Source organism: Meleagris gallopavo, chromosome Z (genome assembly GCF_905368555.1).
Source record: "Meleagris gallopavo chromosome Z, MGAL_WU_HG_1.1, whole genome shotgun sequence".
Lineage (NCBI taxonomy): Eukaryota > Metazoa > Chordata > Aves > Galliformes > Phasianidae > Meleagris > Meleagris gallopavo.
This window is the reverse complement of record NC_139435.1, coordinates 54,720,064-54,737,781: the sequence shown is the minus strand read 5'-3', so window position 1 is coordinate 54,737,781 and position 17,718 is coordinate 54,720,064. Positions and strand designations below refer to the sequence as shown.

The window sequence follows — 17,718 nt, the reverse complement described above, 5'->3', positions numbered from 1 at the left end:
GCTCCTGAAAACACTGCAACAGCCACTGGAGTGGAAGGCGACAGATCTGCAGAGAGCAGGCCTGCAACATTACTGATGCTGAGGTACGGAGGTGCCCCCTTATTAGCAATTCTTCCTCCATGGTTGAAATGCACACAAGGTGTTGTCCCCTTCCAACCACTTTTGAGCTGAACTTCACAACAGTGTCTTGTAAGCAGCAGGTGAAGTGCAGGATCTGCACCTGGGATACCAGCTGAGGGATGAAAGGATAGAGCACAGCCCTGCCAGAAAGGAGCTGAGGATACTGGGGATGGCAGACAAACGTGTGCCAGCAACGTGCCCTTGCAGCCCAGAAGGCCAACCATATCCTGGGCTGCATCAAAAGCAGTGTCACAAGCAGGGCAAAGGAGGTGATCCTGCCCCTCTGCTCTATGCTGGTGAGGCCTCACTCAGAGTACTGCATTCAGATGTGAAGTCTTCGGCCCGGGAGGGACATGGACCTGTTGGAGTGTGCCCAGAGGAGGACTGCAGAAACAATGCAAGGATGGAACACCTCCCCTCTGAGGACTGGCTGAGGAGAGAAAGTTCCAGGGGAGAACTGAGTGCGGCCTTTGAGTATCTCAAGGGTGGCTATAGGAAAGGCTCTGCTCTCTCCATGGACAAAGGGCGCTTCAGTCACCGATGTTAGGAATTCTTGTTTATTAGCTCTGCTTTCTGAGCAATCATTTGTTTTTCAGCTGAGCTTCCTCCAGAATGAGCACAGGACAACCTGCCCCTGCCCCTGCCCCTGCCCCTGCCCCAGCCCCTGCCGTGGTTTATGCTGGCATCACCTTCTCTGTCTGCTTAACGTAGATTACAAGAGAGATCTTGCAAGAGGTGTGTGTTGCCTTGAGGCAGCGTGTCAGGACAAGAACCAAGAGCAAGAATCTCAGCTGCCAGCCGGGGGATGAAACTGGTGCAAGATTTTGCTGATTCAGGTGCTGGGCTGGCAGCATATGATGGCCACCTCGCTGCCCTCTGGATCATCTTCTGTCCTTTCAGTCTGAGTTGTGGACTGCTGGGGTTTGTGCACCGCTTCTAAGGATCTTCTAAGGGTGGTCGGTAACTGAGGAAAGCAAGTCTCCTGCCTGGAGGCTGAAATGGATTACAGAGAAGTCATCAGACCCTCTGATTTTATTCCTAGGGGAAAGGAGGAGTGAAGTGTATCATAGAAGAATGGAATGGCTTGGGTTGTTAGTACCCTTAAAGCCTACCCAGTCCCAACCCCCTGCCATGAGCAGCGCTGCCACCCACCAGATGAGACTGTGCAGAGACCCATCCAACCTGACCCTGAGTACCTCTGGGAATGGGGAACCCACAACTTCTCTGGGCAGCCCATGCCACCAATGTCTCACCTCCCTCTGAGTAAAAAATTCTTCCTGACGCCTAACAAATCTCCCCTCATTTAGTTCAAAGATATTCCTTCTCGTCCTATCACTATCAGACCACGTAGAAAGTTTCTTTCCTTCCAGCATATAAGCTCCCTTTAGGTACTGACAGGCCTCAGTGAGGTCTCACCTCAGCCTTCTCTTCTCCAGGCTGAACTAGGCCAGCTCCATCAGCATTTTTCATAGGAGAGATGCTAAAGCCATCTCAGCATCTTCATGGCCTCCTCTGGGCCTGCTCCAACAGCTACACATCTTGTGCTGAGGACAGCCTGTTACGCTGTTGCGTTCACATGCTTGTACACTTTCTCCTTCAGTGCTGCATCAAATAAGTTTGTGTATGACAACAAACAGGTCAGGTAGATCCATGTTATACACACATGTATGGTTGCAGGTATGCATAGGATACATAAACATGGGCTCTGCCCCGAGCCTAGACAAGCAGTATTTTTGAGCAAGTGCCTTTTACTTTAAACAGCAAATGCCAAAAACTGAAATAGGGAGAGAGAGGCTCGATTAGGGTAGACACCAGGCTAGCAGCTGTTTGGGTGCTGGTGGCCACGCACAGCATGCAGGGATGCCCTGGATGGATGGCAGCACCAGCTTGTCACAGGTACAGCTGTGTTTGTGCTCAGGATGTGTGCCTCAGCGTTGAGCTCGAGGGATGGGGACCATGCTGTTCTCCCTCTGTGAGACTGGTCAGGTCAGTAGGCACTCAAAGGCTTCCTAACTTCCATGATGCATTTGTTTTTCTGACAGCACTCTGGCTTGGCGTAGCGGGAGCCAAGTCCTCTTGAAGAGAGCTGCTAAAATAACATCAGTCTTGTAAAAACAAATATATACATATATAATATAAAACAAAAACAAAACATCAAAAAAGAACCCAGCCACAAAAAGCGCAGGTGTGCTAACAGCTATGAAATCGGCTGCAGGAGCAGACTTTCCTTTCTTTTTCCATCGCGGAGGGGTATGTCTCGCAGCGCAGGACGGACACGGAGCAGCGGCGCGCAGGGTCCTTTTGGAGCCTACGGGACCCCGAGAAAAGCCGAATTCCTTCTGGGAGGGCGGGGGGTAGGTGCTCAGTGATGGAGAGAAGGAAGGCGGAGGGCGGGGAAGGCACAGATCCGCACCGCCCTCCGCGGGGCCCCGCGCAGCGCTCGCCAGTAGCCGCCTCCGCTTCCCAGCGCGCCCCGAGCAGAGGCTCAAACTGAAAGTAAATTAAAAAAAAAAACAAAACGGAACAACCACACAAAACAAAGCAAACTCCAGCAAAGATCCGCAACAAAACAGCCCCCAACCCAACAGCACAGCGACGGGGTACCAGGCGGGTGAGTACAACAGTGGGCCGCCCGGGCGGAGGATGCTGGAGCCGAGGGCGCGGGGAGGCCGGAGCTGCAGCCTCCGGACAGCGATGCGGGACGCGACGGGACGGAACGGGAGGGGAGGGAGAGCTGGGGTGTCGAGCCCAGGGGCTGTCAGGAGGGGCGGCAGGAGTCCGGTGGGAAGGTTGAGAGGGTGTGGTGGAAAGTTTGGGAGGGCGTGCCGGGGGCTGCCGCGCTGCACAGGACGTCGGGAGGTGGGACGAGGTTTCCAGCGCTGCCCCTCAAGTCCCTCGGGATGGTTCGAGGTGCGGGAGCTGTGCGAGATCTGTGCCGCTGCGGCCAGGGCGTGAGCAGGTACAAGAGCCAAACCCCCTCTGCCTTAATCTGGGCTATCAGTATTTCCCCTTCCTAGAATCAAGAAGATTCCTTCGTTTGTAACTGGGCAGGTGGGGTGGGCTCTCTGTAAATCATCAGAGCCCTACTCCAATGCGGAGGTGGAGGTGAACGCTACTATTGACGCTGGAGTGCGTCAGGTGCGTGGCCGAGTGGATCTTCACCACCACAGCTGTCGGAGTGCAGCTCCTTCCCCTCCTTCCTTTTGCCTCAATTCGGCAGTAGCACAGGAAGCACTGAAAGAACAGGGCCCGGAAGATCCCACCTGATTTCAGAAGCACTGACCTGGCAGTGATGCTCTTTAGTCCCCTCACAGAATCTTTGAAAGCAGCGGTCCCATGCAGAGCTGAATTTCCCCAGCATGGCTTTATAGAAAAGGCTCCTTTGTTGGTTGGATGATGAGAGACAAACTCCTGTTACAGTGGAAGCAGAATCAGGACCAGCTTCTGTTTCTAGATGCCAGCCTCACAGGTGTGGGAGGTGGTGGGGAGCTGTGGGACCTATCTCTGTGAAGGAATTCTGGAGTTTTGAGAGTGAGGTTAGCATGCAGGGGAAGCTGGTACACACATGTGGAGAGAACACAGTCACATATGTCTTCTTGCAGAAGAAATGCCAGGGTTAAATTCCAGAAGGACATCACTGAAAGAGAAGTATAACAGTTTACTTTTTTAAAAAAGAGTGTTCTGCTTTCTGAGTATTCAGAATATCCAAATTTTCAAAATAGGATCCTATACCTTGAGTGAAAAGTCTTGACTTTATCCTGTGGGTTTTTTGTTGTTGTTGTTGTTGTTTGTTTGTTTTGTTTTGTTTTGCTTTAACCTGTAACTGGAATTTGTGCTTCTTCCAGTTGTCAGGAGCAGGAAATTTTACTCAGTAACATCCAACGTATGGTGAAATGATCTGTGAAAACTGAATAAAGAGTGTCACTGAAGGGGAATAGTCACTTGAGGACAGACAACCTAGCACAGATGTAGATTGCAGGGGAAGGGGAACTTGTTACACATTGACATGTCTGGATTTGGAGAGAGTTTATGTGCTGTGTAGTTATTTTCTCTGTGCACTTGGTGTGATATGCTGGGGAACAGAAGACCCAGAAGAATGTTATAGTGAGTCCCAAAGCCAGAAGTTGTATGTCTCCTCCAGCAGAATTTCCTGGGCTTGCCAAGGGGTGGGAGATCTTACATGGCTCGCCTGTTGAAAAACAGCACAGTTTGCCACCTGAAGCTCAGTAAAGCATGTTCACAGAGGGCAGAGCCAACAGCGTCTCTCTGCACTGCCTGCATGGTGAGGGAACATGTGAGGCTGCTCTGACAGGAGGCCAAGTCCAGTCTGAGCAGAGGCAGAGTGCAGTGTGCGCGAGTGCTGTTTGTGCAGACTGCTTTCTGATTTAACTAAGGGTTAACCAGGCTTGGAACAGTGTTTGGACTTCTGCAGAAAGCTGCAGGTAGACAGCAGGTTGGTCATCAAACTCTAGGAGCACTCATGATTGATGCTATACTCTTTTTCACCAGTAGTCCCTGTGAAGCAGAATAAAGATGGCATGGGACAGTGCAGCAAAGGCTGAAGGCTTCAGACACATTGGTCCTGCTGACGTCTCACTCTGACTACCTTTGGCATCCTGTGGGCCTGACAGTGCAACAATGGTCAGGATGAGAAGGAAGAGGCTGTGGGCATCTTGCATCTGCTTCGCAGCTTTCTTTTTCCTTGTGGTACTGCTCCAGGTACAGGGGCAAGGGCAGGGGGGAGTATATATATGGGCATATTCAAAATGTGACACAGTTCTGGAAGATGCGAGGGATCATTAAAAGCAACAAACATGTTGTGAGAGGAATGTTTGAAGACAATCTGTCAGCAGGATTGACCTGGTGATGACAGCTGACTCTAGAATTGACATTACGTAGGGAGCTCCTTGGCCCTTGGAGGAGTTCCTCAGAAGTGGTGCACCACGCCTCACCATAGTGCATTGCCTCCATCTAGCACTGCCTTCTCAGTTTTCTCAAGGCAGTGTGTTTAACCTGGTGAGACAGGGGGATATAGCTGGACCTATCTCAGGCTGATATGGCAGGCAGACCAGGATTTTGTGGGCTCTTGTAACCAGTGATCTGAGCAATCAGTAAGCAGGCCAGAGGCCTGACTTAGCATTGGCCATTCTTAACACTGGGAATTCAGTAGATGGTCAATAAAAAAAATGAATGAGGAGGCATATTGGAAGGGCTGCTCTTGCAAATGCCTCCTATTTTATAATGCTGTCCCCTGCCAGTGGCAGATGTTGGTGGTACAGCAGTAGAGACTGAAACTTCCCACGAATATCCCCTTACATTTTGCTGCTGTGCAACAGATGGCAGCAGAGGGACATTCTGACATAACAGCATCTAACACGGAAGTGTACATGAAGCAGTGATGTGTACGTACTTACAGGATTATTTGATTTATATTACTGCACTTACATCTTACCAGATTCCTAGACAAATAAGCCTTATCCCCAGCCAGCATCCTGTCTGCTTGCCAATGTGGGAGTGTTTTCTGTATTCTCTGTGCAGCTGCACTTTGCACAGTTGACTGTGTGTGTTGTCTCAGCATCCTGTGTTGCACAGAGCCTATTTAGTCTAGTTACAACCAGTGTATTTTACTAGACAGTAAGAGTGAATGACACAGCAAACAGTAAAATGAATGCATGCAGTAACACTATCAGGGAAGATAAATGTTTCCAACCAACTTAATATAAACAATACTTTCCTTCCTTCCAATATCCTCCTTCAGAGCCATCCAAAAAGTGGAAGTGCTGTGAGCCAAAGCTGTCTGGTGGGTCTGAGTTCCATTACTCTTGCAGTAATGTTCCTAGGGTGGCATTAAGCACTGCCTGTAGAGATGCACATGCAAAAAAGGCCATCCATATGGTAGCAGCAAGCTCTTGCTGAGGTTAAGGGCAGCTTTCGTGTATCCTGTGGGATCACCTCAGGACACTTGTACCATGGGGACTACCTGTAGAAAAGGGTGGTGATTTCACAAATACCAGAACTGCTGAAGCCTGATACTTCTCTCCCATGGCTGATGGCAGACACTGTTGGAGGCTTCTCCTATGAGTGGAGGGTTTTTAAGGCTCCTCATAGGTTTTTTGATTTATAAATGATGGTTTATGGCAAGTCTTTTACTTCTCTGCATACAGATTTTTTTTCTTCTTCCTAGCCATGAAGCTGTAGTTAAGTTTTCTTTAAGACTCATCTGCATCTGATATATTCAGTCACTGATTTAAAAATAAAGAAGCATGGGCACATGAAGACCTCGTTTTACAGATGATTTCTAGAAGAAACTTAGCTACTGTGTGGCTTATTTTGAGAAAAAAAAGCAGAATTTATGTTGTTCAATCGTGTGTGACATGGCCATATCTCAGTAGAGAAATTTATTTACTTCCCCTTCCTTACCTATTCAAATTGAAGCTCTCTCTCTATTCTGAAGTAAATCACCTGGACAGTGTTTCAGTGAAGTGTATTCACTTCTTTAGCTGATAAAAATTTTACAGAGGCCTACTTACTACTTGATGCTTGAACTCGAATGTGTCAAGCAAATGTTCTGGCTAACAGCAGTGATGCACTGTGATATGTTTGTTTTTTTCCCCTGAAGGTTATCACTGAACTGGGCAATTCAGAGAGTAAGACAGCAGCAGTCTTACACAGTGGCCCACTGAAGCCTGATGAGAGACATGCTTCCCAGCTTAAGAAGAAGGAACTTTACAGCAACTTCGGGATGGAGCCTGATACAGATCACTACCCCATCCTGCTCTGGTGGTCTCCTCTGACTGGAGAGACAGGGAGATTGGGGCAGTGTGGTGAGGATGTTTGTTTCTTTACTATTAACAAGAGCTACCAGCACAGTCAGATGACGAGAGCTTTTTTGTTCTATGGTAAGGAGCTGTTTCTTTCTAAGGGAGAAACTTTCCCTCCTATCATTTTCTCTTAGACATTAAATATTCTAGGTGGAAATCGCCGAGGAGAAGAAAGTTTACACAGCTCACTTTGTTAAATTTTGCCTGGTGCTGAATCCATTATCAGAGGTCCAGAGACCTTTGCAAAAGTACTCAGAAAAGTGATGATCCACAGGATGACTGTTCCCTTGTCTCATGCTGCTTTCCAGTCACACATGCTCCTTGTTTATGGCAGAAAAGATCATTTCCTGTAGTTGCCAAGTCATGAAAAGAGTCTGAGATCAGGCTGTTTTTTCCACTCTTCTAGCTTATCACCTCCAGCAGAAGTTCTGCAAGGCCTTTGTTGCACTTGTGCAAGTCTTTTGTCTTAAGATAATGCCCTCGCTGGTAACTGTGCAACTGCCTTGCCTCATGTGCCGAGATTGCCAGCAGACTGTAAAAGGAAAGTACTGAAAGAAATGTATTGATTCCACACAGGGAATGGCAGCTAGACCAGCCTGCTGAGCTCTTCTGGCTCTGCTGCCTCACTACTTCTCACTACTTGTACTGTAACAACAAAACACAGAAGAGGTATCTTTTGAAATTAGTCTTTATTTTCTTATTTTTCCTCATACTATTGCAGAGAAATATAATAACCTTAGGTGGAAAACTAACAACAAATAATTTTCTATAATTGGTAGATTCAGCTCCTTTGTCTGGAAACAAAACAAAACAAGAGTCCTGAATCTTCATTCATTAGTTCGGGACACAGGTGAGATGGGAATAGAGGGAAGGGGGGGCCTTTTATGGAATTGTTAACAGTAAACCCAGAAACTTCTCATCAGTGATCTTTTCAGAGCTTGAAGTAGGTCACCATTGTCTGCTGATAAAACAGTGGTCAGGCATGAAAGCAAATGAATAACAGCAAGGGAATGAGAAGCTGACCCAATTAAATACACGGAAAGCTAGGTCTGCATCACATGAAAGTTGTGAAGTCTGGTATTTCTGGTCTCTGCCAGCGATTTTGTTTGCCTACTTCAGCAGTAAAATTACAATTACTGTTCACTTATAGCAGTGATGATTTATTTTAACAGGACATGATTTACTTGCTGATTTTTAAAAGATTATTTTTATTGGACTAAAGACCTTTCTTGTAGTTTTTCTAATGATGCTCTCTTTGAACTGCATATAAAAGCGTCAACGTATTCAGAAGTGCTACTTGATTTTAGACTACAGTAAACACTCTCAATGTGCCAGAATCTGCAAAGAAAAGGTGTCGAAGGTGACAAATAATGCTGTGTCAACGCAGAAAAGCGTACCACCCCCCATTCCTTAGATGCAGTTAACTGTGGGCCTGCAAAAAGGGAGATTTTGGCATTCCAGAATTTCCAACTGAACAGCCTACTGAGTGAAAGAAACCTTAAACATCTGCATGCCCATGCTAAGATTAGATTAGGGCACAGCTTTACATTCCAAAGAAGCTCATTCATTCCCTCCTAACATTTGGTCAGTGAACTTGTCAAAAAATGAATGACAGAATGAAAAGAACATTATGCAAAATGGGGTTCAGATGTTTTTTACCAGAACTGCACTGCTAGTAACAGCTGCTTTTCTGCAGCTTGTCTCTACTTACTGTCCTGGCCTGGGAAACCTGTGGGTGTGGACGATGACTTTGTCAAATCTCTCTTCTGGAATCTGAGATGTGACAATCACTTGATGGGTTTTATCTTTATTTTGGGGAGGGTTTCCAAACCCTACTTTTTCAACATAGCATACTCACAGAGTTTTGCTTGCACCAATCACAGAATCACAGAATCACAGAATTGTAGGGGTTGGAAGGGACCTCTAGAGATCATCGAGACCAACCCCCCTGCCAAAGCAGGTTCCCTACACCAGGTCGCACAGGTAGGCGTCCAGGCGAGACTTGAATATCTCCAGAGATATTCCTCCTGAGAAGAACTATATCAGCAGAAGAGGAAGATGGCCAGCTTTTCTGTACTGGAGAGTTGGGTCCTTGGAATATGAATTGTGAGTGAAAGATGTCTCCAAAGATGTAGAACTCCTCCTGAGAGCATCTTTCATTTTTTTTTCTGCACTTTATCACTAAATCTAAGATTTCCTAGTAGTTGAAATTGCTTGTCATTACAATCTTGCTATGCTTTCTTTATCCCCTCATAGGCTTGTTCATTTCCTTTATTTCTCAAGGTGGGTAACATAATGATGTTATCTTCTCTTTAATGCTCAAAAGCTTTTTGTCTGCTTTCTGAATTGAGATTGGCTAAGTGTTATACTAGAATCAGTAATCTACAGTGAATTTTCCTTCTCTCTCACCATTGCAAGAGAAATAACTGTACATTTCATTATACACTGCTGCTTCTCTTCTGAGCTTCATAGAACAATGTGTTTCCAAGACCAGATAGGCTACATGAATAATTCTGTGAGAATTTGATTAATTCTAATTTTTCTTCTTTATTTCATCATTACAACATATGAAAAAAAACAGAGGAAATGAATATCTCTTTTTTTGGTGTGTGGCATAGCACTTCACCTTTTTAGTGTCTGCAGCTTGGGACCACCCTTCAGTGGAAAATAAAGTCACATACTTGGTGGCCTTAAAAAAAACAACTCCAAAACAAAAACCTGATGCTCTTTGAAAGGTCTTGCACTATAGGAGGTATTTATTTTCTTGGCACCTATTATCCACCTTCACTACTGTAGTGTGGTCTTCTGTTGATCTTATAAGGTCACTCTTGGAGTCATCTTAGCAGGCTTGCACAGTCACAGAGATCCTTGGACGTTTTTTTCCTTCTTATGTACTAGCTTTTAGAAGAGAAGTTTGGGTTAGATTTTTGTTAACTCATTTATTTATTTATTTATTATCATCAGTAGTTTGAGACCAAGTGTAGAGCAGAGAAGAAAAGCTCATGAGTGTGTTAGGGATAGTAGAGTGTCATCTATGAAGAAAGGGGATTTGTTTTGTCCTCAAAATCAGCTATTACCTTTGTTTTGGTTTACACTGCCTTGCTTGGCTGTACAGATTAAAACTTTTGGATGTCCAGTGCTGGTACTTCAGTCAAAGCCAGATACAATTTTAAGATTTTGAGGGTCTTTCTTGGCAGTGATTCATCAGCTTTGCATTTAACTTGAAATAAGGCTAGCTGTATGGATGTGCAACTGAAGGGAGGGGAAGGTTGAGATTCATGATTTGATATTTTGAATTCAGTTTTGCACAGACCAGTGAAGGCTGGTCTGAGAAAATGTTTTTCATGAGAAAACATTTTCATGAGAAAATGTTTCTAGGTTTGACTTGAAGCTTTCACCCTGAGTTGTTTCGGAGGTTTACTGTACTTACAGTAAGGTGCAAGCAGCTGCAGTGGTCTGCTTTTTGAATTTAGGCTTGATTCTTCCTCTAATTCTGACATTAGATTTAGTCTTCTGCCACACGTTGTTCCCTTATTTATCTGGTAGTCAGCTGTGAAATATCATCTGTTAGTTCTCTGTTTGATAAACCAAGTAGATTGTCTTCCAAAATCTATAATACAATGTCTTTCCAGCATGTCGGCTTATTTGTCCAATCTTTGTGCATAACCGTGTCCAATGTTTTAGCATCTTTTTTGTTATTTTGGTACTAGAGCTAAATTCATCCTTGTAGTGACCGTTTTCCTTTCATCTTAGATAGAAGCAATACTGTCTGTTCCCCTATTTACATAGACAGATAATTATTAAGCATCATATTAGTCTCCCTTCCGTGCAGTAAAATATGAAATTTTGCGTGGCTTTGAAATGAGAGGCTTTTAAATTAATATGACCTGAAAATAAATCACTTATAATGTTAACTACCAGTCCCTAGTCTCTAGATTCTGCTGCTGCCAAATTTTACTTCTATCTGTCATAACGCTCCTCTGTCATTGAATTAAACACTCTTATAATCTCGTAAATACAGTGTTTTAGGGCTGATATTAAATGAAAACTGGGTTTCTATGTACCGTCCTTCAGTGTGACATGATAGAAAAAGGCCAGACTAAACACCATTTGCTTTTGTCTAGGTACTGACCTCAGTATAGACAGCCTACCCCTTCCTCGAAAAGACCATCATGATTGGGCCATTTTCCATGAGGAGTCACCAAAAAACAACTACAAACTTTTCCATGAACCAGCTATCACCTTATTCAACCACACTGCAACTTTCAGCCGCCATTCTCACCTACCGCTGACCACTCAGTACCTTGAGAACGTAGAGGTCCTCAGGTCCTTGAGACATATGATCCCAGTGCAGGTGAAGAACAGCCTGAGGAAGCGGCTTGCACCACTTGTGTATGTGCAGTCTGACTGCAATGCACCTTCTGACCGGGACAGCTATGTACGTGAGTTGATGTGCCACATTGAAGTAGACTCTTACGGAGAATGTCTGCATAACAGAGACCTTCCTCAGTATCTCAGAAATCCATCTGCCATGAATGATGGGAACTTCTATAAAATACTGGCACAGTACAAGTTTATTCTTGCTTTTGAAAATGCTATCTGTGAAGATTATATCACTGAAAAACTCTGGCGGCCTCTGATGCTGGGAGTGGTACCTGTGTACTTTGGTTCTCCCAGCATCATAGACTGGCTTCCCAGCAACAAGAGTGCAATCTTGGTATCTAGTTTTTCACACCCTCGAGAGCTGGCCCACTATATCAAAACACTGGATCAAAATGACCGGGAGTATGAGGCCTACCTGGAATGGAAACTGAAAGGAGACATTTCAAATCCAAGGCTGCTTACAGCAATGAAGGAACGCAAATGGGGAGTGCAAGATATCACTCAGGACAATTACATTGACACATTTGAGTGCATGGTGTGTAACAGAGTGTGGGAAAACATCAGAAGAGAAGAAAAGGTACTTGTGACTTTAAAATGACGCTAGGTTCAGATTTCCCCTAGGAAATTTGATTATTAGTTTTCTGACTGATAATCACTGGTATTGTAGTGTCATTGAGTTGTATATCCTTATGTCAAAAAATGTTGGCAGAAGGTGTGAGTGCAGGGCCAGGACATGCTTTCATCGTTTTTAAAGCTGTTAATGAGCACAGTTATCAGAATAGATGAAAAAAACTTTCTGTGGCCAGTAATGCAGCTAGTTAACATCTGTAGTACCCTGCAGCTCTCCTATACTCATTAGGCCAAATACGTGGTGGTAACAATCTGAGCTGTATGGTAACTAGTCAGCTAGAAGAGAAGAGATGAAGAAGGCATGTGAAATTATTTGGATGAACTGAAAAGGGAAGTGTAAACGAGCAAACATTCCATTTAACAAGACTTTCCTATCTAATCTAGTGTAAATCTATGCAGATGTCCACTCTTTAAGCATGAAATACAAATATGAAAAGATATAAAATGGATGAAATGCAGAGATTTCTTTCCCATACTTTGGTAGCTCTTCAGTGAAGCAGACTATGAAGACTAGTCTGCTCTCCTGATCAAATTTATAGCTTTTTTAAAAATTCTCTTTCAAAAAAAAAAAAAAAAAATCTCATGAAGTGTGTGCGTATTTAAGATGAAAATTGATTATAATGATGAAAGTAGAGCTCCTTGTCTTTCAAGTTTGCTTAGCTGATGCTGCTTGTTTGCAACCAGATTCTATCTGAGAGTCTGGCTCTTGTCAGCCTAATTGCTCTTATTCTGGGCACCTCAGGGAGAGTTTCCACTCAGCCATCTGCAGGGGCATGGCTAGGGCCTGTGGTGGAAGGGTGAATGTCACGGACATGCTATAATAATTTACTAATGGCAGAGTTAATCTTCTTGTCTGCCAGGGTCCTTGAATAACCCATTCCTTTTATTTCTCTGCGTTGCCAGGGATGGCTGCCCCAGAGGTGGAGTGCTCAGGTTAAACATCTGAACTGCCCCAAACCTGAGGCTTTCCGGTTCTCCTCTTCAAATCCCAGCCAGACCTCTCTCCAAGAGATGTGGATAGCAAGTTTTGAGCAGTCTAAGAAGGAAGCTTGGGCGCTGAGGAAGCTGGTGGAAAGGAACAGGAATTTTACAGCTCAAGAATTTTGGATGCTTGTATTCAAAGAGTAAATGCAACAACTGTAAAACAAAGTGAACTCCTCAGAGAAAACTATGGATTTTATTTTATTTTATTTTGAAAGTTCCCTTATTGTATATAGGATTGGAAGTAGACATGGAAGACTGACTTTAGTATGTTCAGTGTTTAGTCTAAGGTGCTAAGCAGTAGAACCACGCTACTGGATGGCAGGTGTATGTATTTGTACTGTCATCAGCTCAGACATCTGAGCATTCTAGCACGAGTTCATCAGGATTCTTAGGGCCCAGTGTCAATCACATAGCTAGTGCCCGTGAAGCAAATGGATCACTCCCTGTCTTCAGATACATGCCTATTCATAGCCTCACAACTCCTTTCTTCCCCAGTCCAGGATCTTCATTTGCTGCACTGACATCCACAAGCTGAAGAACAGCTGACATCGTTACACTGGTACAGCTTGTGTGCTGCTTAGGATGTAGGGAAAAAATTGGGACTGTGTCCCTGGCTAGTTGTTTATTATCAATTTCCCTGGCATCAGCAGATTTGGCAGGGACTTGGTGGGCTTTGTGTCCTGACACTGAATGCCAATGTAAAGTGCATTAGTACTTGGCACAGGAAAGCACCATCTGTTAGTGTTCGGGGACAGATTGAATGAAAAACGTGCTGGCTCAGATTTACCCACTATCTTCTGCTAAAATAAGCAGAGCACACAAATGTCTCCACTCCACAGAAACAGGGCTAGCCTCAGTCTCACTTGACTTCTCGCCTTTCTGATGATGGACTAATTTTTGTGTAATGTATAAACATGGAATTGTGTGCTTGAAAGGTCAGGAATAAAACTGAGAGTCAGTTGGTGCTGAAAAGTCTTCAAAAACCTCAAGAAAACAAGCTTAAGCAAACTGCCCACCTGTTCTAGCATAGAAGACCCGAATAATATACGTTGCTCCAAAAGTAATGCCTCCTATTTATTTCCATGGAAACTACAACAGATACAAAGAGCCCAATAACACTATTTGATAAAGCAAATTCTCAGTTACAAAGCACTATTTTTCAGTGTACTCATCCCTATTAGCTATGCATTTTTGCCAGCAATGAATAAAAGCCTGCATGCTGTGCTCATAAAAAACTGCACCAGCGGAGGTGACCTAGTGTCACTGTTGCCACTGCTGAAACACACTGCCCAGCACCCCAGTGTGCTCACACCCATTGTTTGGTCTCCAGAAATGTTCACCAAGCATTGATGAATGTCAATGGGTGTCATTTTTCCACATGGAGGAATTAAATTCCATACCTTTGCTTCATCTGCATTTCCATGTCAGACGCCATTCACTCAGACTGCCCCTCCACTGCCATCTGTCACATGGGATATTGGTGGCAAGGTTCAACCTGTACTGCCATACCACCCACATCTGCCTCTGACATCATGGACCAACATCATAAAATAGGAGGCACAAGGAAAAAGCTTAGTGATACTGATTATCACTTTGTACAAGCTGTTGCAGCTTTCACCACATTCAATCTGTGGAGAAGTCCATTTCCACAAGAGCTGCACAATGGCAATGTCTCCCTCCAGTCATTCATATGAGGGAGAATCATTTTTATGATGACACTGTTATGAAGTTCTTCACATCACTGGAAATGCAGATTTTCACTTGTCTGATAGTTAAGAAAGATGTCGATAGTGTGCACACCAAGAAATCCAGCTGCTGGAAAAAGATCCTCTCCAAATAGTTAGTAAACTCTTAATTATTTTTCAATCTAGCAGAAGAAAACAGTTTTGTGGTCACAAATACAGCATTGGCCTTGGTTTGTATGACCTCATACTTCCTTTTGCATGAGCAACAATCCCACCGAAATCTCTCTTTTGGCATTTTAGCAATGTGGCACTCAGAATCTGCTGGATAGATCTAAAACTCTTTCTCCGCTGGCCTGCAATACAAATTATAGTAAGCTTTACAAATAAAGCAGACCTTCAGATAAGTGGTTTTAACAGTAGGCGTAGAAGCTTTCCTAAATCAGGATCTAGAACTGAATATAAATCCTTCAGCATTCTCAAAGGGAACTGCTGAATCCCAACCTGTCACCATCAATTTCTTTTTCTCCTCTATGGATGACACAGAACATCTGCAGCACAGGGGACTAACTTTTTTTTGGCATGATATTCTATGGTGCCAAAAATCTTAAGCCAGATTGTTTAAAGATCTCAACAGCTGCAAAAATGAAGACTTCTAATCTTTTTTAAAAACTGTTTCCCTGGTGGAACCCTTCTTCCCCTGAGCTTCCCAAGCCACTTGGTAGATAGATATGTCTAAAGATATGAGGCATATTTACCTCAGAGAGTCTGTGATACGTTGTTTTCTCTCATTTTACCTTGGTGGAGTAGGAGGGAAGGAAATAATAAATTTCTTGGTTTACAACTCACATTCTGAAATTCAGTGTGGACAGTAGCACAGGTTTCAAAAGAGGTAACATCCCTTCATCCACTACTCAACAAAGAAGAAAGGCAAGTTCCCAGAGTGATTGATTTAAGGTGCACTGTGATATGGGATAATTGTCACTCACTCACTCTCACAAGGTCCTCTCATGATGCATCTTTTCTAAAGGACAGAGTTCTTGGCTTCCACAGGCTAGTTCAGAGCAACCTAAAATTGGTTTCTTGGTTTTAAATCACCCTTAGGAGCCTTTTTTCCTATGCTGGGTGAAAGGAAGTTTTAGTGAGCAACATTCTGAGATATTTGGACATAATATGACAGTGATTTCTGCAAGTTAGTGAAGTGTACCCCTACTGCCCTGAAGAAGAATAAGCAGGATCTGTTGTCCACTTTCTGTCTCTTTCACTTTTTTTCTTTTTTTCTTTTTTAGCTGATTTGCTAGGCTTCCCTCTCTGGAGGGATTTGTAATTCTAACCGAAAGGAATCCCATTTGTTTGGCAGGCTTGTGTATATCCTGGATGGTACAGGCCTTTTTTTTTTTTTTTTTCATTTTCTTTTTCTTGAAGAAAAATGTAGTAAAACTGTTGCGAAAACCTCTGTTTTTCCAATAACTAGAGATGATACTGGACTAATAAACATGTATCTACCAACTTCTTGCACAGTGGCAACAAACTATCATGGTTTCCCCGGTTGTGGGATATGAGATGAAAAATGTTAGCTCCTACTAGGCTTGCATTTATTCCCAAAGCACCCACATCCATCAGCTTGCCCGAGAGTCAAGCAGGTTTCTGTCCTTTGTGCCTGCAGTATTCTTTGCATCTGAAAAACAAAAGCTCAGGACCAGGGTGCTCAGAAGATGGCTGTAGTCATGTTGGAGGTGCCCCTGGAGCAGGCCTGCCACAGGCCAAGGGGGCTGTGGGAGGCTGGGGAAAGTCTTGGAGATCATCTTTGGACATGGTCTTACTTCTTCCTTTTCCCAAGGGAAATCTGAATTGGAACATGGATGAGCATGACCAGGGCTCATTTTCACCTTTCTGCTGCTACCCTGGCCTCTCTACTTGTAACCTCCTCCTTTCACCAGCTCCCCCTGACATACCTGCTTCCTCATGCCTCCCATCATCTATTGCATCTGATTGTGCAGAGAAATGAAACACTGGGAGTTGCCTTTTTTGTTGTTGTTGTTTTCATTTTGTTTCTGTTTTTACTGTTTACATTTCACCATTTCTCTCCCACTATGGTCTTGTCCCTCCTCTCCTGTCCTCCACGGGGTTTGGTTCCCCATGCTGAAGGCCTGCTCTCACCTAGTGCAATGATAACCAGGTGTCAGGCTGCAGTGAAAGAGCTAAGGTAAGTCGTACAGAATATCCCAAGTCGGAAGGGACCCACAAGGATCACCCCTCCCTGTGAGGAGCTGCAGCACCATGAGGGCTCCCTTCAGCTTCTCTGCTCTGCACTGAGCACACCAAGGGACCACAGCCTCCAGTCCTGCACATCACAAATCTTCTTTCAGCTCTCTAAGAGTTGCTTCATCTCCTGAGCCTTCAGACTCCAAATTTCTTTCTTTCTCTGAGCTCTGACCACTCAACCAGTTTTTCACAGATCCTTTTTTTTCCTCTGCCTTCAAAATCCTTATTGTCATGATACCAGCCAGCATACTTGCTTTGTTTAATTTCCTTTACAAGGTTTTAGTTGGGGGGGGGAAGGGGGGGAGGGGATGGGGGTATTAGCACAGGTGGGAGCAGCTCATGTGAGATCACTGCATTAAGCATACAGTAGGAAGTATTTACCTCAGAGAATGAACAACTAGGAAAATAATTAGAGAAATGAAACATAAGGAGAACTTTGATGCATTCATTTCAGTGCAGGAACTCATTCCTATGTGGTTGTGGGTGCACAACTGTACATTGTGATCTTCAGCAGTCAAATCTGAATTTCCTCCCTCATTCAGCATTTTGTTGAAAAACAAAGCCAAACACTTGCTTCTGGCAGGCTTTAAAGAAAGCCAAGGATCTTGACACCAGTAGTGCACATTTGCAGTCTGTGATACTCTTCCTTCCTTCCTTCCTTCCTTCCTTCCTTCCTTCCTTCCTTCCTTCCTTCCTTCCTTCCTTCCTTCCTTCCTTCCTTCCTTCCTTCCTTCCTTCCTTCCTTCCTTCCTTCCTTCCTTCCTTCCATGTTTTTTTTTTTTTTTTTTGTCAGGAGCATGGTCTCAGCCTAACACAAAACACAATGTGGGTTG

The 17,718-nt window shown here is 44.3% G+C and overlaps 1 protein-coding gene across 3 annotated transcripts; it reads left to right on the top strand.

Annotated features, from left to right (window-relative positions):
* Positions 1-2,538: 2,538 nt before the first annotated feature.
* POFUT3 (protein O-fucosyltransferase 3) lies at positions 2,539-15,468 on the top strand. 3 transcript variants are annotated; one of them, XM_085213498.1, is made up of 5 exons: positions 2,539-2,731; positions 4,630-4,839; positions 6,740-6,944; positions 11,066-11,901; positions 12,858-15,468. In XM_085213498.1, the coding sequence occupies exons 2-5, from the start codon at positions 4,759-4,761 to the stop codon at positions 13,080-13,082; spliced, it is 1,347 nt and encodes a 448-aa protein (XP_085069624.1). In that variant the 5' UTR covers positions 2,539-2,731; positions 4,630-4,758; the 3' UTR covers positions 13,083-15,468. The 3 variants fall into 3 exon arrangements, with proteins under 3 accessions (XP_085069624.1, XP_085069623.1, XP_085069622.1); XM_085213497.1 differs by having other exon boundaries at positions 2,540-2,731; positions 4,633-4,839; positions 6,740-7,019; XM_085213496.1 differs by having other exon boundaries at positions 2,540-2,731; positions 6,740-7,019.
* The last annotated feature ends 2,250 nt before the right edge of the window (positions 15,469-17,718 follow it).

What these genes read in the sequence shown, in the direction of transcription:
- POFUT3 (XM_085213497.1), top strand. Translation starts at nt 4,759, where the DNA reads ATGGTCAGGATGAGAAGGAAGAGGCTGTGGGCATCTTGCATCTGCTTC. An exon ending in GAGAGCTTTTTTGTTCTATG is followed by an intron (nt 7,020 to 11,065) that starts GTAAGGAGCTGT and finishes GCTTTTGTCTAG; the next exon opens with GTACTGACCTCAGTATAGAC. An exon ending in ACATCAGAAGAGAAGAAAAG is followed by an intron (nt 11,902 to 12,857) that starts GTACTTGTGACT and finishes CTGCGTTGCCAG; the next exon opens with GGATGGCTGCCCCAGAGGTG.